Source organism: Haliotis rufescens, unplaced genomic scaffold, assembly GCF_023055435.1.
Source record: "Haliotis rufescens isolate VD_foot unplaced genomic scaffold, xgHalRufe1.0.p SCAF_17, whole genome shotgun sequence".
NCBI classification, from domain to species: Eukaryota; Metazoa; Mollusca; class Gastropoda; order Lepetellida; family Haliotidae; genus Haliotis; species Haliotis rufescens.
Genome location: NW_025963857.1, coordinates 28,266,702 through 28,288,673, shown reverse-complemented (window position 1 = coordinate 28,288,673; position 21,972 = coordinate 28,266,702). Strand labels below are relative to the sequence as shown.

Here is a 21,972-nt window from a genome sequence, read left to right as displayed (position 1 = left end):
TGTCAGCCATTGACAGCTGGGAGGTGTGAGTAACCGTGATGTAGGTCAAGTTCTGCCACATCCAAGTTCGGGGTGGAGAGGCATTTATTTTGATTTTATTATTGTTTACTGGGGGTAATTGCTAACTAACTAATAACACTTACTCATGTTAAATGTGTAATAGAATGTTAATTCATAAATTTTGTTGTAGAAATATGTTCGTTTAGCATTTAAAAAACTTTTTCTGTAACCTGTCACCCCTACAATAGAAATGATGGCATGTTCGTTTTCCAAGAAATGACCTCTCTCGCAAAATTCCGAGAAATAACAGTCAGTCCACAGTGTACAACAGTGTACAATAGTTTGGTAGAAATTAAACACCTATGTGTTTTGAACACTTATTATGAACTACTCACGACTATGGTGTTTTTAATCTTAAACTTCAGTAATAATTATTACATATATAACTACCTGTGACCCCTTTTCGGAATGTTCTAAGATTGCGGACCTGTGCACCTGTGTTGTTACGCGTTGCAAGAGAGCATCGTATTCAAAGCGTTGTTGCCGTCATGGTAGAATGGAGATAAACCTACTGTGTTTTGGAATTTGATGTAGTCCCACTGTAGAGTAGATACCTCTTTATTTTAATTTTGAACCGAGCGCTTTATCTCCTAATTATCAAGTGAAACTGTGTACAAATATCACCCTAACCCTGCTAAAATACATTTCTTAAATACTACTGTCGTAAGAATAAACAGCAAACTTACCTGATCGAGTTACTTCAACTTCACGGCGTTTGTTAACAAAAACAGCACAGTCAGGGTCTTGATGAGAGTGCTGTCCCTTTAGCCCGTTGCCATATCAGGATCGTACACCACCCGCTTACGATCTGTTTCAGCACAGGGCCATGTTACTAATAATAGTAACAAAAACGGCCTCGTCTATGATTTTTTTCACGAGTTTTTTTATTGTTATTATTAGTTACATATGGTCCTGTGGTTTCAGAACTCAGCAAGTATCTAAACTCACACGGAACACGACAGATACTCAGCAAGAGCCAATATGCGCAACACAAATGAACGAATAAGCGCAGTTCATACAACGGACCCTTCCTACCATCATGGCAAATCTTACAGTACATTATCCATGCATTGTTGTCTTCTCAGTGGAGATTAACGAAATAATTAAAGAATAATTGTGATTAGCGTTGTATCTTGAACAGCGCGGCACCGAACAAAACAATAGGCTGCGCATCTGAGAAGATAGAACCACACACCTCCACATACACCACGTGAAACGCGTCTAATAAAGTCTTATGACGTCATTCCTTTATCAATTGACACCAGTGACATCATATTGCAAAGGGGCATAATCCATGGTGTGTTAATTATGGAAATAGAATTCTCGGTAGATGTGAAAAATATGAACTGATTTTATGAATAAAATAAATTAGATACTTGTGATATTTGTATTGCTATACCTCTGCAAGTACAAAATAAATACTTTTCATGATGGAACAGCACAAGAAAAATAGGTTTATATTCGTGTGAACTTGCCCTTTAACCTTTTGAATAAAGGTTTGTCTGAAATAGTAACTTTAACATTTTTTACAAACTCAATTCGTATATATGATCTTACTAAACAGTCTCAGTTCTATTGACTTTCTGTTATAAATATGTCCCTGGCTTAATGCGTGCAGTAAACACAAGCCGTGTACCGATAACACTAATATTTCTAGATCTACTTGATCCATGATCACCGTCACTACATATGTCCCGCAAGTAACAGCTGTATATGACTTATTTGTTGCGAACACCTGGTGTCATCACTGCTTATCAGTCACCCATTGATATACAACCTCTACTCTTGGAACAAAGAATGTAACAATTAAAAGACAAACACAAGATGAACACAGCAAGTCGCTCTGTACTATCAACCAAAGGAAGTTAGAATATAACAATACCATTCTGTATTGTCCAACATACTACAATACCATTCCATATTTTCCAACTTACTACAATATCATTCTATATTCTCCAACATACTACAATATCATTCCATATTCTCCAACATACTCCAATACCTATCCATATTCTCCCACATACTACAATACCTATCCATATTCTCCAACATACTACAATATCATTCCATATTCTCCAGCATACTACAATATCATTTCATATTCTCCAGCAGACTACAATATCATTCTATATTCTCCCACATACCTATCCATATTCTCCATATCCAACATACTACAATATTATTCCATATTCTCCAACATACTACAATACCTATCCACATTCTTCAACATACTACAATACCTTTCCATATTCTCCAACATACTACAATATAATTCCATTTCATCCAACATACTACAATACCATTCCGTATTCTTCAACATACTACAATACCTTTCCATATTGTCATAATACTACAATAACATTCCATTTTCTCCAACATACTACAATATCATTCCATACTCTCCAACATACTACAATATCATTCCATATTCTCAAACATACTACAATATCATTCTATATTCTCCAACTAACAACAATACCTATCTATATTTTCCAACATACTACAATACCTATCCATATTGTCCAACATACTACAATACCTATCCATATTCTCCAACATACTACAATACCTATCCATATTCTCCAACATACTACAATACCTATCCATATTCTCCAACATACTACAGTACCTATCCATATTCTCCAACATGCTACAATATCATTCCATTTTCTCCAACATATTACAACATCATTGGGGGAATCCATACTTTCCAACATCAAAAGACATGATTGCACTGCTGGCTATATGATACCATCTACTGACTGTTCCACTTTGAAATATGCCTCTCTGAAATATTAGTATTAATTAATTCTAGATCCCCAGATAAATTCTAGATTCTAATTCCCTTTTGATTTTTTGTCAACAATAATCCTCCCGCTTAATATGTTGGTCTTATAAGGCGTGTACCAGCTGTGCACATATAATCCAACAATCAAGATGGCTGGCTACACAGTATTCCACGTAAAGTTTCGATTTAATGTTGACTACGTGTTACCACTGTGGACAAGGTATGCGTGTACGATCGCTGCAAATTCGTTCATGAGATTGTGCTCATTACTTACAATAGTACACAGACAAAAAAACCTCTGTAGCTCACCTGAATAATGAAGTAGTAATAAGATAACACTTCAGCCGTATTTTGCTTCAAATATCTTTATAGCTGCAATGGATAGAATTATCATTTAACCGCCCGTACGTTATCAGAAATGAACGATCCAATGTAACTTGATAATATTAGTTATGGTGTCTTTAGTTGCCGTGTCATATTAGGTTAGAATAAACATATTTTTATGCTAACGTTTTTATGTCACGCGTGGCACACGACTGGCGAACGGGCTGCACAAACGTGTTCAACGCGTTGCACACGGGTGTCACACGCGTGACGGACGGGTTGCACACGTGATGCGTCCCGCGTTACCCATGCGTGTAAGGGGAATGAAATTCGAGGCAGTAATGTAGATCTACGCAATTAGGAAACGACGACATGCATCAACCAAACCGATCCCATTTGTCGCCTCTTATGACATGTATGGATGCTGAATATATTTTCACCCCTCGAAAAATAACACAGTTCTATTTTTTTTCAATTATGTATATTTTTCAAAATATGAACATTATTCTGGGACTGATCAATTTTTTTATAGGGGGTTTGGTGATAAGTAAATGTCACATGTATTGGGAGGGTATGAGCATAAACAGATACTACATAAAATGAGGGGTTAGCAAAATATGAAGAGCAGTATCACCGCCGACTAGGCCCTCAACAAAAGTTGCTTTCAGCATCGATATTCAAAAATTTCTAAAAACTACTGAGGACTTAATAAATATGAAACACGTAACAACACTTCTACTAAGTTTCTTCACCTGCAACGAAACATATTTTATATATTTATATATATATTATGTTGGGGATTTTATAAAGCTTCAAGCATATTATGGAGAGAGTTTTAGTGAATGTGATTCAACATATTCATAGAAAGAAAGGAAAGTATTGTCTGCATCAACCATAGTAATTTTCTTGATTTATTTAATAGTCGTTATCATGGCCCTAGAGATTCAAGGTTCTAAAATATTTTGTTATTGGGAAATTTGAATTTCTTAATACTATTCTTTATCACAGTCTAATGCTTTAAACGATGAACAAACCTGAGGCGGGAGATGGCAATTTCAATTTTCCTTTCATATGAGTATGGGAGAGAGTGTGTGTAGGGAGAGAGTGCAAGAAGTTAACATCCACTTTACATCAACTGTTCTAATTGAAACGTCCAGTCAGAGACTACTCAAAAACAAACATTGTGCACACATACATCTACAGGGATACGCCTGTACTGTCACCTTGATGTCCGCGAAAATGAAAAAGTAGCTTAATAAAGAGACCTGTACCTTAGGTCCCAGGTTATATAATTTTTTAAATTTTTTTTCAGTCGAAAGTTACAAAGCAAAGCAGCCGGACGATTAAAAACAGGTGGACCCTCCTCAACACGGGTCAGTACTACGGTATCGCACAGAGGTTTTGTCACGTAGCTTAATGTGTCCATTGATACGAAATAATATGCAAGAACTGTTCATATATGACTGTTGCAATACACCCCTTGGCCTTGTTGATTAATGGTAAACATGTTGAGGACATTCCAAATTTGACGCGTCAATGTCCAATGCAATTCCCTATTTAATGTTCTTTCAATGTGTCTATTGGATGTCAAGTCACGCTGTGTACCTTCATCATGTATACGGAATGTTATGTTACCTTCGGGATGTATAAAGGATACCATGCCACACTAGAACTTTCCACAGCTAACACCACACTGTTTTACATTCACATCATACGTCAGGTCACACCACATTACGTGCCTCCGTGGTGTATACGGGATGTCATGCTACACTATGTACCTTCAGTGTGTGCACTGGATGTCATAATGATCTAGGTATGTACCTTCGGGGTGTATACTGGATGTCATGCTACACTATGTACCTTCAGGGTGTGCACTGGATGTCATGATGATCTAGGTATGTACCTCCGGGGTGTATACGGGATGTTTAGTTAGATTATGTACCTTCGTGGTGCTATACAGGGTGCTACGCAACACTGTGTATCTTCGTGTTGTTATACAGGGTGCTACGCTCTCTATGCATCTTTGTGGTGTTATACAGGGTGGTACGCTATACTATGTACATTCGTGGTGTTATACTGGGTGCTACGCAATACTAAGTATCTTCGTTGTGTTATACAGGGTGCTACCAAAAAATTATGTACATTCGTGGTGTTATACAGGGTGCTGCGCTACACCATGTACATTCGTGGTGTTATATTGGGTGCTACGCTACACTATGTACATTCGTGGTGTTATACAGGGTGCTACGCTACACTATGTACATTCGTGGTGTTAAACAGGGTGCTACGCTACACTATGTACATTCGTGGTGTTATACAGGGTGCTACGCTACACTATATACATTCGTGGTGTTATACAGGGTGCTACGCTTCACTATATACCTTCGTGGTGCTACACAGGGTGCTACGCTCTCTGTGTATCTTTGTGGTGTTGTACAGGGTGCCACGCTACATTATGTACATTCGTTGTGCTATACTGGGTGCTACCCAAATCATGTACATTCGTGGTGTTATACAGGGTGCTGCGCTACACCATGTACATTCGTGGTGTTATATTGGGTGCTACGCTACACTATGTACCTTCGTGGTGCTACACAGGGTGCTACACTACACAATGTACCTTCGTGGTGCTAAACTGGGTGCTACACTACACAATGTACCTTCTTGGTGCTATACTGGGAGCTACGCTACACCATGTATCTTCGTGAAGTTTAACAGGGTGCTACGCTACACTATGTTCATTCGTGGTGATATACTCGGTGCTACGCTGCACTATGTACCTTCGTGGTGCTAAACTGGGAGCTACGCTACACTATGTTCCTTCGTGGGGCTATACTAGGTGCTACGCTACACTATGTACATTCGTGGTGTTAAACAGGGTGCTACGCTACACTATGTTCATTCGTGGTGATATACTCGCTGCTACGCTACACTATGAACCTTCGTAGTGCTATACTGGGTGCTACGCTACACTATGTACCTTCGTGGTGCTAAATTGGGTGCTATGCTACACTATGTACCTTCTTGGTGCTATACTGTGTGCTACGCTACACTATGTACATTCGTGGTGTTAAACAGGGTGCTACACAATGTACCTTCGTGGTGCTATACTGGGTGCTACGCTACACCCTGTACCTTCGTGGTGCTATACTGGGTGCTATGCTACACTATGTACCTTCGTGGTGTTATACTGGGTGCTGTGCTACACTATAGTATGACCAGAAATTATTGAGAATTTTAGGAATATGTTTAAGTGGATATCTAGTATAAAAAACACTGACCAGCTATCAAGTGCTTGGTTTCATTCAAGAGAGACAACTCAGTTAATCCTATTTCATTATTTTGTCAAGAGTTATCTCCCTTTGTTTACAGACGTTATTTTCAGTGATTCTCAGTATGTATGATTTAGAGAAGAGGAGGTTGATTTTAGAGTATTATAACAAGGACATCAGATCAGCCAAAGTAATTTCAAGTAGAACAGGCATCCCTTTGTCCACTGTTTATCGTGTTTTGAAAAATATTGAAAGTGGAGATGGCATTGAGCTCAAGAGAGGCGCAGGTAGGCCCAGAAAATTGACAGTCGGTGACTGGAGGCGGTTGGTATTCTTGTTTCTAAAAACAAACGAAGGAGTTTAGACAACTTAAGACTGGATATGATTGATAGAGGAACTGTGACTGTCTGTAAGGAGACAATTAGAACTGAGTTGCATGCCAAAGGTTGGGAGAAAAGTCAGGGAATTCCATCCCCGATCATGAAACCTGAACAAAAGGAGCGCAGGTTAAACTGGTGCTTAGAGCATAGAAATTTTACTTGGGACAATGTAATTTTCTCAGATGCAAGTTCTGTGTGGCTGTTTCCTGATACACTAAAATTCTGGACCAAACAAACTGAAAAACCTTTGTATCAGCGCCCAAAGTACAGTCCAACATTTCACGTGTGGGGTGGCATATCTGTGTTCGGGGCAAAGCCCCTGTGTGTATTTGAAGGGAATATGAACCGTGAGCGGTACACAGATATTCTCGAGGGACATTTACTTCCATCTGCTCAAGTATTCTATGGAAATTCGTGGATTTTCCAGCAAGACAACGACCCAAAACATCGTTCAAAGCATTCTCAGGCCTGGTTTCGGACCCACAATATGACATTATTAGATTGGGCAAGCAGCAGCCCTAACTAAATCCAATAGAAAATGTTTGGGGGCTTATGAAGGAAAGTGTCAATAAAAAAAATCTGACAAATATTGCTGAAATGAAAGAAGAGGTGGTCAGATATTGGGACAGCATGAACCACGACTTTCTAACTTCTTTGATCAGTAGTATGCCCCGCCGCCTTGAAGCCTGCATTGCTGCCCATGGTAACTTGACAAAATACTAAGTGTTCACCTGTCTTTGACGCTGGAGTTATGTTGTACTAATATTCACATCTAATACGTGAGTAATGAGCGAAATGTTTTTTACAATCTTTAAATTCTCAATAATTTCTGGTCATACTATGTACGTTCGTGGTGTTATACAGGGTGCTACGCTACACTATGTACCTTCGTGGTGCTATACTGAGTGCCACGCTACACTATGTACCTTCGTGGTGCTATACTGGGTGCTATGCTACACTATGTACCTTCTTGGTGCTATACTGGGTGTTACACTACACTATGTACATTCGTGGTGTTATACTGCGTTCTACGCTACACTATGTACATTCGTGGTGTTAAACAGTGTACTACACTACGTACCTTCGCGGTGCTATACCGTGTGCTACACTACACTATGTACCTTCGTGGTGTTAAACAGGGTGCTACACTATGTACCTTCGTGGTGCTATACTCGGTGCTACGCTACACTATGTACCTTCGCGTTTCTCGTCATTTAACATGTTAATCTCTCCTCATAACCTAAAAATACACTCTTAAAAAAAGGAAACGCACAGGTAGTATGTAGTTCATTGAACCTGACAACACAAACAATCTGGTATATAAATTACATTATATATTATTGGGAAATATTGGTTGCCGGATATTCGACAGGTACGGAGACTGCAGGACGCATCCCTGGTTTGAGGACGATATTGGACCAGACTTTCAGGAACCATCTTCGCGAGGCTGGAATCCGACCATGAAGAGAAGTTATCTTCCCTGTTTTGCAACATATCCATCGACAGCGACGCTTGCGTTGGTGCCATAACTTACAGCCTTGGTATTTGAGAAACTGGAGACGAGTGTGGTTTAGCGACAAATCACGATTTCTTCTTCACCGGCGAGTAGGAAGACAAAGTGTTTATCGTTGTCGAAATGAGCGTTTTGCCCCGCATTGTGTACGTGAATGGCGGTAGTGTAATGGTATGGGGGCCATATCCTACACCTCGAGATCTGACTTGGTTGTGGTTCAGGGAAATGTAATAGCAAATCGCTACATTAATCAAATTCTTCAACCTCACCTTCTTCCAATCATTGACTGTCAGAGGGAGCTGTTTCAACAGGACAACGCCCCACCGCACACAGCTTGGGTCACGGTAGACTACCTTCACACTGTCAACATCAACGATTTTCCCTGGCCGTCGAGATCTCCAGTCGAACCCAATCGAACACCACTCGGACGAACTCGATCGACGTGTACGTTAACGACAGAACACGCCGCAGACACTCCCACAACTGGCCAACTCGCAGAATGATGCGGAATTCCGCGGGACAGAATTCGTAAACTTATCCAGTCAGTGCCGAGGACATGCAGAGCCCGGGGCGGTCGGACGTGGCCTTATGTGACATGCCAATGAACAGTTTTCAGTGCCTTTGTACAAAGACAACATGTGACTATCGAGCTCCAAAATTTCATATTTGTATCTATGATATTAAATTGAATATATCGACTTTATTAGATACAATAAACACGTCCCATTTTAATTCATGTGACTATCGAGCTCCAAAATTTCATATTTGTATCTATGATATTAAATTGAATATATCGACTTTATTAGATACAATAAACACGTCCCATTTTAATTCTAGAAACCCAATAGTCCAGAAACTCAACGGTCTTTGCCCAGTCTCGGTCAAAGGTATTTACAAAATTAAACATGCTGTTTTCATGGGAACATACTAAGGAAGAAAAAATGAAAAGAAAATTGTTAAAAAACAATTTACACTATGTCGCCCATGGCCTATGGGTATTTTCCTTTGCTCAAAACTCATGTTTTTGTTTCGCAAATACATAAATGTAGTTCTTTCAAGTATCATGACACAAAATTTAACTCATTTTAACCTAATTAAACGATTTTATAGCAACATTGAAATATTTCGCCCATGGGCATAAAACTCATGTTTTTGTTTCCCAAATACATACAGGTGTTCTTACAAGTTTCATGACACATGATTTAACTCATTTTAACCTAATTCAACGATTTAAAAGCAATATTGAAATATTTCGCCCATGTGCGAGAAACGTTTGGCCTATGGGCGAGAATATTTCCCTTTGCTCAAAACTCGTGGTTTTGTTTCGCAAATACATAAAGGTGTTCTTAGAATTTTCATGACATATAATTTAACTCATTTCAACTTAATTCAACTATTTTACGGCGTTATCGAAATTTTTCGCCCTTGACGAGAAAGTCTGGCCCATGGGGCGAGAATATTTTCCTTTGCTCAACAGTTTTAGTTTCGAAAATACATAAAGGTGTGTCTACAAGTTTCATGACACATAATTTAACTCATTTTAACATAATTCAACGATTTTAAAGCGATATTGAAATATTTCGCCCTTGTGCGAGAAAAGTTTGGCCCATGGGCGAGAATATTTCCCTTTGCTCAAAACTCGTGGTTTTGTTTCGCAAATACATAAAGGTGCTCTGAAAATCGCCCCGCTTGGGTGAATAATAAGCTTATGTTGTGTGCAGGGGATATCGAACAGAATCCAGGACCTATAGATTCTGCTATCGAATCGCTTAAGACTGTTCTTCTGGACCAAATGACAAAAAACAAAACTGAAATTTGTGATCAAATGCACGCACTCAGATTCGATGTTAAGTCTCTGAAAACAATGTATGCGGACCTTGAACAATCATGTAATGACATTAAGAAGGACATATTTGCATCGGTGAATAGAATTCGTGAAGACCTTTCCAAGATTGAAGAAAAACAGGATCTGATGCAGTCAATAATTGACAGTGTTGGCACTCGTAATAATGCGGTTGAATTAAAGCTACAGTCGGTTCAAGACGCTACGGACTCAATACACGAATTGCACGAGCTCATCGCACGACTTCAGGATGACGTCGATAGGCTCGAGACCTTTAGTAGGCGGGGCAATCTCGTCATATATGGTGTTCAGGAAGGCATGAATGAAACCTACGATGTTTGTAAAGAGAAAGTTGCAGATGCACTCAACTCGACTACTCCATCTCAACTGTTGACAGTATCTGACATTGCACGTGCCCATAGAATTGGTAAACCTTATTCAAGGGAAATCAAGACCTCTCATCGCTAAATTTAAAGATTCAGACCAGAAGATAGCGGTATTGAAAAATAGATCTGAACTTGCTACAAAAAAAACATTGGTGTATCAAATGATCTTACCTTACGTCAGCGGGAAACATTACGGGCCCTACGTGCTGATAACAAGCGAGGTTACTTCAAAGGTGGCAAACTGACAATGGAAGATATGTCACCAACTGCGCAGACGACAGATAACAGACAATCACCACCGCCTACGGAGACCCCTAGGGATCGGGACCAAGACCGTGTACTACGCCCTAGACCCAAGTCCAACACTGCTCATGGGTTAAAGAGATAGGGGTGTGGCCAAGGCTGTGACCGTGATGCTTTACCCAACACCTGTAGATTTCTCTCCTGGAATATTGGAGGGTTACTAAGTAAACTTAAGGATAGTGACTTTTGTACTTTCATATACAACCATGAGGTCATCTCGATATATGAAACATGGACGTCAGAAATCGGCTTCATTAGCACCCATTTCCCCGACTATAAGATCATTTCTCTACCAGCAAATAAGTTATCTCAGTATGGTCGATATTCTGGGGGAATACTAGTTTTAGTTAAAGCACAATTAGCGAAGTACATTCTTGAGGTTGGGGATAGTGCAGTTACCGTGTTGTTTAACAAGGACATATTAAGTTGTGACTTAAATGTCTTATGTGTTTTTAGTTATATTCAGCCAGGAGGCTCGTCATGGTATGATGACAAAGATAGTCGCAATGGTGTAGACTTACTTTTGAACTTATTACTGAGTGTGTTGGAAAAGTATCCAGATGTTTCTATTTTATTGTTCGGGGATTTAAACAGCAGAACAGGCACAGAACAAGACTATATCATTCACTATGTGGAAGGGGATGAACATTATACCAACCTGTTAACCAAATTCGATATGCCACGAATATCTAGCGACCAGAAGGTGAATACGTTAGGTGGATCTCTCCTGGAAATGTGCTCACTTCTGGACATCCATATTATCAATGGAAGGGTTGAGGCAAACACCGGCGACTTCACTTTCATAGGACATCTGGGATGCAGCGCCATAGACTATGCGTTAGCATCAACATATATATTTCAACATATTGCAGACTTTGACATAATGTCAAGCTCAGAAGTGACCATTTACCAATCCGTGTGAGCATTCGTCATAAGGGAGATGCGTTCGAACCTGAGAATAGTCAGTTACACTATAAGTACATAAGGACTGATAAACTTCGTGAGACATTCATGATGAATATATCATCGCCATGTATCACTGATATGCTCGAACGGGCAGCTTTATGTTCACTCTCAGATGCATCTACTGCAGTGACTCTACTGACAGATGCTATTCAGTCTGCCGCTTGTGTGTTCAAAAAGGAGAGTAGATGTAAAAGGCATAGTGACTCCCCATTGTATGACAACGAATGTCTTACTAAAAAAACGAACGCTGTCATGCACTGAACACTTTTCGGGTTACTCAAAGCACTGAACATCTAGCCAAGTACAGCAAGGTACGCAATGAGTACAGGGCCTTGTGTAGGACAAAGGGGGACCAGTTTCGACAGCGTAATAGAGTAGAACTGATTAACTCAACTGGTGACTCAAAACGTTTTTGGGACATTGTCAAACGTGTGTCCGGGCGTCAACATCATCACAATCCTAACTCCGCGGGAGAGTGGGCCGAATATTTCTGAACATTATACGCAAATACTGATCCTCTTGACAATGACGATAAAAGTCCGTACGTATGTGAATCTCATGCACTGACACAAGACATTCTTGACTGCCCTATAACAAGATCAGAAATCACAGACAGTATTCGTGCCTTAAAGAACAATAAATCAGCTGGAGTTGACCATATCATAAGCGAATACCTTAAACACTCATCAGATGTTATTTCTCCTTACCTGGAGATTATATTCAATAGTATCTATGAAAATAGTGTTTTTCCTCAAAATTGGTCATTAGGAATTATCATTCCATTACATAAGAAAGATGACACAACAATTCCAGATAACTATCGAGCTATAAGCCTTCTGAGTGTCCTCAGCAAAGTATTCACTTCAATTCTATGCAAGAGATTAGTTTTCCGGACAGGCACGCTTTGTGTTATTTCTGAATGCCAGTCAGGCTTTCGGAAGGGGTATTCCACTGTAGATAACTGTTTTGTCCTTAATGCTCTTGTGCAACGATTCCTTTCACGTAAAGGGGGTAAGTTTAACCTTCTTTGGAGTTTGCTATATAAACGGGGATTAAGTACAAAAATGGGTAGAAAGTTGCAGTCAAGCTTCAAGGACGTTAAGGCAAGTGTAAGGTCTAACAATCGTATGTCTGAGGCATTCGATTGCCCTATGGGTGTCAGGCAAGGCTGTATACTTCGCCCGTTCTTGTTCTAGTTTTTTTATAAATGAAATAGTTCTTGAGATGGAAGTGGAGTGTCCGTTTGGTGTACAGCTCCATCCAGACATTATCCACATCCTGTTACTTCTATTAGCAGATGATTTGATACTCGTTGGTGATAGTGTTTCTAACCTTCAGAAGAAACTAAGCATCCTTGAGAATTTTTGTAACACTCGGAAAATGTCAGTTAATATGTCCAAGACCAACGTTGTTGTATTTAAAAATGGTGGTTGTTTGTCACGTTTCGAAAAGTGGTTTTACAAAGGGAAAAGGGTTGAAGCTGCTTGCGGTTATACTTACATGGGTTTGTATTTTAATAACAGGCTTAACTGGTCTAAAACTCTTGATAAGATTGCCCTGCAGGCGAAAAGGGTATGGATAACTATCCTCAGAGGTATACATTCGCTACAACCTTTTTCACCCGATTTCTACTTCCAAATTTTCGATGCGAAGATCATGCCAGTGCTTCTGTATGGTGCCGAGGTCTGGGGGTTTGAAAATGTGGAAAAATTGGAAACTGTGCAGTTATATGCTTGTAAACGCTTTTTGGGTTTAAAATTATCCGCATCAAACAACGCTGTATTGGGCAAGTGTGGCAGATACCCTATTCGTGTATATGCTTTGACCAGATGTCTAAAATATTGGCTGAACATACTAAAGATGTCAGACTTCCGTTTACCAAGAAAGTGCTACAATATGTTGTACCTGCATGATGAACATGGTCGTGTCAATTGGATAACTAAATTAAGGAATTGTCTTTGTAAACTTGGGTTCGGAGATGTATGGAGGGTCCAAATGTATTGAAACCGAAAGGTTTTTCTTAATATGTTTAAACAACGTTTGAAAGACAATTTTAAGCGGATCTGGCATAGTGAACTTCTTGCAAGTTCAAAAATGTCATATTATGCTTGTTTTAAAACTTATGTTAAATGTGAACCTTATTTGTCATTCTTAAATTCGCAAAATATGAGAACAACCCTCATGAGATTCAGACTGAGTTGTCATATCTTGGAAATTGAGAATGGACGTCATTATAAAATCCCAAGACATTGAAGAAAATGCAAACTTTGTAAATTAGACTGTGTTGAAACCGAGTACCACTTCCTGCTTATTTGTCCATCGTATGTCAAGTTACGGCAACTCTATCTCAAAGCAAAGTTCTATTGTCATCCTAACATTCATGAATTTAATATGCTTCTATCATATATTATTACAAATCTAGCAAAATATCTATATTATGCAAATGAAGTAAGAAATGCGAAACTGAAAGCTTAAAACCTGTCTATACTCACCTTTTGTACACAAAGGCCTGTGGCCTATATGTATTGGAAATAAAATGAATGAAAGGTGTTCTTAGAAGTTCCATGACATATAATTTAACTCATTTCAACTTCATTCAACTATTTTACGGCGTTACTGACATATTTCGCCCTGGGCGAGAAAGTCCGGCCCATGGGACGAGATTATTTTCCTTTGCGCAACAGTTTTAGTTTCCAAAATACATAAAGGTGTGTCTACAAGCATGACACATGATTCAACTAATTTATACTTTATTCAACTAATTTGTGGCGTTATTAAAATATTTCGTCAGTCCCTTTAAAGCATTAACTAATTGTGTGCAAAGTATATTGTATCATGTGAAATATTCTTTATATTATATCATTACATTACTATTTAAAAAGGTCCTTTGGTTGGATGTTTACTTTATAGAAGTTTTACAAATTTTACCTTTTTTCATATTGTAACGATCTTTAATGAACCCGCGCCTAACTCTCAAAACGCGTGTACACCAATTCATTTGCGTTATTTTTCACAACATTAAAGTTTAGTTAGTTTCTTTATCATTTCACGTTTTATGTCTCGTTGTTACATGACACTGGGCAATTAAGTGATGCTAGGTATGCGGAGTATACCTAGATCGTCTAATTTCCTAAACCAATTAATAACCACATTGTCTAATTACTGGTGAGCCCAGATTGCCTAATCTGTGTGATCACTAATCCATGCGCTCTCCCGGAGTAGGCCATGTTGAGCAACGGGGAAGTCATACCTGATTAAGCCTTAAACCAACACTGCTCTTAAGTGGGAATATTAGCGTTGTATAGCGTTTCATCGTATTCCGACGACGTAAATCCTAATCACTGATGTGTCTTTGGAAATACTCGAATATAGCTGTAACATTCACGAGTGCAGCGTAAAACAACAAACAAACTACATTCAGTTATAAAATTGTTCACTGCATGGTTTCAATACATGTTAGTGTGTAACTGAACACCAAGGGAAGTCACCTGCTAGTGTATCTCAGCTCATGGTCAATACGAACGTGTGGCTACACATTCCATTTTGGATTTAAACATTTGTTACATTTGACCACTTTCAAAATGGCATTGTGTATTCATAGCTTTCGGCCATGGGATCCGTGCCAATTTACACTCGTCAGAGGGGTACACAAAGAACGTGATCTAGACTACTAGGACTAATAGTTGTCAGACTTTCATGTTGTGGAAGCCTCGGTGGTTGAGTGGGTTAGATCGCTGACTTTGTGTGCTGGCGATTAGATGCCTCACTCTGGCAGTGTGGGTTCGAACCCCGGATGGGACTCAACCCACAACAGTACGAGAATCTGTACTTCACGAAGAAAGTGTTATCCCATTTGTTAAATTCAAACGTAGTTATTGATAATACCATCATGGCACACTAACCTATATATAAATTCATTCACACATTCCACATTATATTAGCAGATTATACATTGTGAAACATAGTCATGAGGTTATCTTCTGTAGTTCATGCTTAAATGTAATCTTAAATAAACATCAAATATATTTAATCATCTCTTTCCCAGAACACAACCAAAACAACAACAATAATAATATTATAGTTATATATAGTTATAGTTATAGTGTCTAAAAAGTACATGAAATATGCTGAGAGTCGTTTTGAAGTCCTGCACCCGGCCTCACAGGACCAATGAGAGACATTTACCTTGTACCTTCAATATCAGAGTAAAAAAATATATATTTAAAAATTAAATAAGAAAAACTAAACAATTTTTATTTTTTTTAAATCCCTTCCGCAGAACACATCTTGAGTATAATTACCTCGTTACGCTAACAGGTTATTAGTGAGATGAGCTCAGTGTCATCTCATTGTGGACTAGGGATTACCAGGGAAATCAGTGCAGACAAGTTTCTGGCAACTTTTCATTGGAGTAGTCACTGCTTAGTCAGTAATGCATTTGGAACCATACTTTCTTCTATTCTCCTTATTAAGTCAAATGTACCATTTAACATGTGTCTCGGGAGCAAGGACATGTATCTAGGTAACAGATTTTTCTTCTAAAGGGTTCTACTTATCAGATATAAAATAATGATAATCATATGGTGAGAAAGCCGGGACCAAAGAAAAGTATTTGCATAAGAGGTTTTTTAGACTAACACTCAAAAGAACCTTTCCCCTTCTGCAGTTTTCATATGTGGAATCAAGCGAACTAGACTTGGTTAGTTTGATATAGACTTGTCTAGGCTTTTAGTTAAAAAAATACCTAAAAAATATATATTCCACAGTCATGGCGCAGGACTGAAGGTTTTTTCTACTTATGAAGTTTTCTACTGAATGAGGTTTCACTGTACATGAATTGATTAAGTGTTACAAAACATAATGACAGAATTACACGTGGCATTCCACATGGTATTCGTGATTCATAAACACATACTTAATGTTTATTCATCTTATAAATCACAACTCGATCCAGAAAAATATCTCTCTACTTTATCATGTGAAAGAGATCTTCTTAGAGCTTTATGTACATTCCGTTGTTTAAGCCATTATCTAAATGTACAGAAAACTCGATTTAATACAACTGCAGAGTCATCGTCTAGTTTATGTATGAAACGTAATCGCTATGAAAAAGAATATGAATACCATTTTTTTGTTAGTTCGTCCTTTTCTTAAAAGTAGTAGAGAAAATGAATTCCAAAATGTTACCATGTACAACCATCTGTCCCAAAATTTATCAGTCTTCTATCTACCAGAAATGGGTGTGTTATTAAAAATCTGTCCATATATTTAAAAAGACATTTACTTATTCTTTATAAACAGTGTCCGTATTGACAGAATATGTCATCCTTTTTTGGCAATATACATCACGCAGGCACAGACTTTGTGAACTCATTTAGCCCCAGCGGGTACCGGTTTGCGGAACCAATCAATAAATCATATTGTTCAGTATTAAGCTCTCATGCCTACGTTTGTTTGTTTGTTGTTTAACGTCGCACGAAGCAATATTCCGGCTATATGACGGCGGCCTGTAAATAATCGAGTCTGGACCAGACAATCAAGTGATTCACATCATGAGCATCGACCCACGCAATAGGTATACGATGACAGAGTGACAGGTCAGCCTAAATTGCTTAGGCAGAAGGCGACCCAGAGCTCCAGATAAGCTGCATATCTGCGTAAAATACGCATCAGAAATGCAGAAATACGCAGTAAAAAATATCCAAGCGTATCAAATACGCAACGAACATTACAGATACGCTACAAAAATAAAACTTGTGCGTATCATCAAAATATTGTGAAGTAACCCTGCGTATTCGATTGGCAAATCAGCAGCTTATTTTGAAATTATAAACGGGCATTCCGTCAACCTTGCTAAACTCCACGATGACAGTTACATTACGAACATTTGCCATCACACTTTCTTGTGAAAGTATCGTGGTATTTTTGAGTCCTATAAAGCTCTCGAACCTACACAACACCAGTTTGCAGGGACTAGATGAATAGAGTTTTTAAATATTTAACTTAAATACCCACATGTGTAAAAACTAGTGGGTAACAGAAATTTGAATACCCAGATAGAATTACTGATACCCAGTGATTTTAAAATGCATGGGTAAAATACCCACAACACCAAAAGCTTATCTGGAGCTCTGACTTTTTTGGACCTCTTAAACACTTAATGCAACAACAACGACAACGTTCTTACATAAATCACAACTCGTCATTATCCCCCGCCCCAACGAAGTTGGCGGGGGATATAGAAATGGGTTCCGTCCGTCTGTGCGTGCGTCCCGAAATCGTTTCCGGAGCATAACTCAGAAACCGTTAAATATTTCTGTACGAAACTTTGCATGTCTATCAGACTCATGATGAACTGGTGCCTTTTGCTATTGCTATTTAGGAATTTTAGAAAATTACATTTTTTATGTTGCCATGGCAACAAGTTGGACTTAGGTTCTATAGGGTAGAGTTTCCGGAGCACAACTCAAACTCCTTTCAATACTTTCTAACAAAACTTTGCATGTTTACCAGACACATACTGAACGGGTGCCCTTTGCTATTTAGGAATTTGAGAAATGTTTATTTTTTACGTTTCCATGGCAACAAATTGGACTTACATGTAGGTCCTATAAGGGTGGTATTCGTTTCCGGAGCACAACTCAAAAAACGTTAAATACTTTCTTACATAACTTTGCATGTCTACTAGGTACATACTGAACTGGCACTTTTAGAAATTTGTTACGTTTCCATGGCAACAAGTTGGATTTAAAGAACAATATTGGTAGGGTTCGATTCCGGATGAATTTTTCCACATCGATCAGACACATGCTGAATTGTTGCCGTTTGCTATTTATGAATTTTAGAAATTTGTATTTCTGGGCATTTTTTGCAGAAATATTTCCTTGCCAAACATTGCATGTCCATATATAAAACACATACTGAACAGTACTGGTGCCATTTGATATTAAGGAGTTTTAGAAATGTTTATTTTAGAATTTCCATTGCAGCTATTTTGACATGAGCTAAGATAAATGTTGGGTCAGTTAACTGGTTTGGGACGGGGCGTTAAAATGGGCGGGGGATATAGATGACTTCGAATTCGTCCACTATACGCTTGTTTTTAATTGTATCAGTGTGTAGATTATTTCATCTGTTAATGATGTAATTCACGTCCCTGTCATTTTTAGTGTTAAACGTAAAATACGTCAGGTTTACGTCAGATTCTGCCATTTCCAGACTTTTCCACTGTTTTCTTCCCAAAAGATTACAGATTAAGAACAGTTAGCAAGATTTATTGTACATAAATTTAAGTACCATAGAAATACTTAATCTTTACATGGAAACTGCCATCTTGGTGTATTATTCTGTATTTTATGACATTGGATATAATTATGCTCCTGTACCGCCGCTGGTAGTTTAATTTGTGAAAAATAGGAGGACATTCACCTGTCGGGGCTATGGGCCAGTGGGTGACTGGCGGTTTGTGATTGATTGTTACCAGATGGCTCCAGCTGGGGTAGTAGACGACACACTTTCCTACTATGCTAAATATGAGCAGGCTGGTTATCCTCGATCTCTAGCTGGGCTAGCAGACGACTCACCAGTCTAAGATGTATTGAAAAACACAATAATTCTCAACCTAATATAATACTAACTTACTTAAATTAGGCATATAACGTGCGCTTTCCGACATATGCGTATTTCGCGCACTGGCCCGCCAGGCCATTTGGTGTTTGGTCGAAAAAGGTTTGTCCGAAAAGTTGAGGCAACCTACGAGGGCTGGCTGAAAAGTTCTAAGCCTAAGTGGGATATGTCAATTGTATTGCCACCAACAAGTACAATCATTTAATAAATCATAGACATAAGAACTGCAAGTGTAGTGTTATTTTTGTTTTTGTACCAGACCATCTTGTAAACCTACCCATTGGAATTACTAGAAATGGACAAAACTGGCTATAGGGCAGTCATCAAGTACCTGCAACTGAAAGGGCTAACTCCAACATAGATACATGCTGACATGGTCTCCACTTTAGGGGATGATGCCCCTTCCTTTTCCACTATAAAGATTTGGGCTGCGGAATTCAAGCGTGGCAGAGAGAGCCTTGACGATGACCCGCGTCCAGGAAGGCCTTCAACAGCAACCATTCCCGAAAACATTACCCCGGTGCATGACATGGTGATGGTTGATCGACGATTGACCACTCGACATATTGCCAGTGTTGTGGGCATCTCTCATGAGAGGGTTGAGCACATTATCACCAACGAGTTGGGAATGACAAAAGTTTCTGCAAGATGGGTGCCAAAGCTCTTGACAGTGGATCAGAAACGTGACAGATTCCTGACGTCCCGTGACAATTTATGCCTTTTTAAGCAGATCCCGATGATTTTTTGGCCCGATTTCTAACCATGGATTAGACCTGGATTCATCACTCCAGATTCCAAGGGTATTCTGCTGATTGACTATCTTGAAAAAGGCCAGACTACCAATGGAAGATATTATGCTGACCTACTGAGACAGTTGCGTGAAGCTATCAAAGCTAAGCGACGGGAAATGCTCACAAAAGGAGTCATGTTCCACCAAGACAATGTTCCTGTTCACAAATCGGTGCTTGCCATGTCAGCGATCCATGATTGTGGCTTCGAACTCATTGACCATCCCCCTTATTCACCCGATTTGGCCCCGTCAGACTTCCACCTGTTTCCCAAAATGAAAAAGGAACCAGCCGGTCGCCATTTTCCTGGTAATGTGTAATGATGACGTCATTTCCGCTGTGAATCCAGGCCTTGCAGTTAGGAAACCGGGGGCACCCCTGCTTATCATGGAGGTTACAAGTTTAGAGTGAACAGAAAGAAGAATGATGCAGTCCTACTGTAGGTGTACTGAGGCTACTTACAAGGAAAACATTATGACAGTTGTGGACAGACTAGTAAAGATCGGCCCAGAACACAATCACCAATCAGCTCCTTATCTCAATCATGTTGATGCCTTTAGAAGCAAGCTTCTTGGTCGTGCCAGAAATGAGACCACGCCTATCCCACGCATTTATGCTGATGAACTGGCCAACCTCAGACGACATGGTGATGAAGTTCCTGGGGAATATCTCTGCCATTTTCCAACTTTTGACAGCATGAGGTCACCTATGTACAGGGAAAGACAGAAGAACATACCCAGACTTCGAAAGACCAGATCAACAGTTGCCTTGGAAGAAACCTGGACAAGAACGGACGCAGGAGAACAGTTTCTGATTGCTGACCATGGCAAGATTCTTATCTTTGCCACAAGAGAGAAATTAGAACATTTGTGCAATGCGGACATCATGTATGCTGACGGAACTTTCTTTTCATCACCTTGTTTGTTTCTACAAACATACCCCATCCATGCAGAGGTTCAAGGAATTATGCATCCATTAGTGTACTTTCTTCTGCCCAACAAGTCACACGAAACCTACACAACAGCCTTCCGTTTACTGAAGACAGAAACTGAGAGACTGCATCTCAACCTCCAGCCCCAGATTCTTCAGATAGACTTTGAGAAAGCCGTCGCCAATGCAGCATTAGCCGTGTTTGATAACATTCAGATACGTGGATGTTATTTTCACTTTTCCCAGGCTCTGTGGAGGAGAATTCAGCACCTTGGACTTGTCTCTCGTTACAAGAATGATGCCGACTTTCCGAAGCTATCTGAGAGAGCTAAGGCTCTTCCTCTTGCACCCATTCATCAGGTCGACAATGTCTGGTTGGACGTGGACGCTACTGCTGATGCACCCCAGGTGATGATGCCGCCGTCAAGTTCATGGACTATGTCACAACATGGGTGGAGGAGCAGCACTGGTCAGCACAAGTTTGGAACCAATTTACCAATGATGGACACTGGACTAATAGCCACTTAGAAGGCTGACACTTTAAGCTTAACTCTCTTACAACATGCCACCCAAATGTGTATGACTCTGTGAAACTGATCAAGAGAGAACAGTCTGTGACAGAGGTGAAGTTGGCACAGCAAAATGGACAAGTCATCAGCGTGAGCCAAGAAGGAAAAGAAAGTACATCGCCATTGACCAACGGTTAAGAAGGACTAAAGACAGTTTGAATGCTGGTATCATTTCAATCATGGACTATGTTGACCTGGTTGCTCACAATCATGGTGAATGGAAC

At 39.4% G+C, this 21,972-nt stretch overlaps 1 protein-coding gene across 1 annotated transcript; it reads left to right on the top strand.

The window, feature by feature from the left end:
- The first annotated feature begins 20,723 nt into the window (after window positions 1-20,723).
- LOC124138621 lies at window positions 20,724-21,707 on the top strand. Its single transcript, XM_046505357.1, has one exon. The coding sequence runs from the start codon at window positions 20,724-20,726 to the stop codon at window positions 21,705-21,707; it is 984 nt and encodes a 327-aa protein (XP_046361313.1).
- Window positions 21,708-21,972: the final 265 nt, after the last annotated feature.

Coding starts and splice junctions, on each gene's coding strand:
- LOC124138621 (XM_046505357.1), top strand. CDS start 20,724: ATGACAGTTGTGGACAGACTAGTAAAGATCGGCCCAGAACACAATCAC.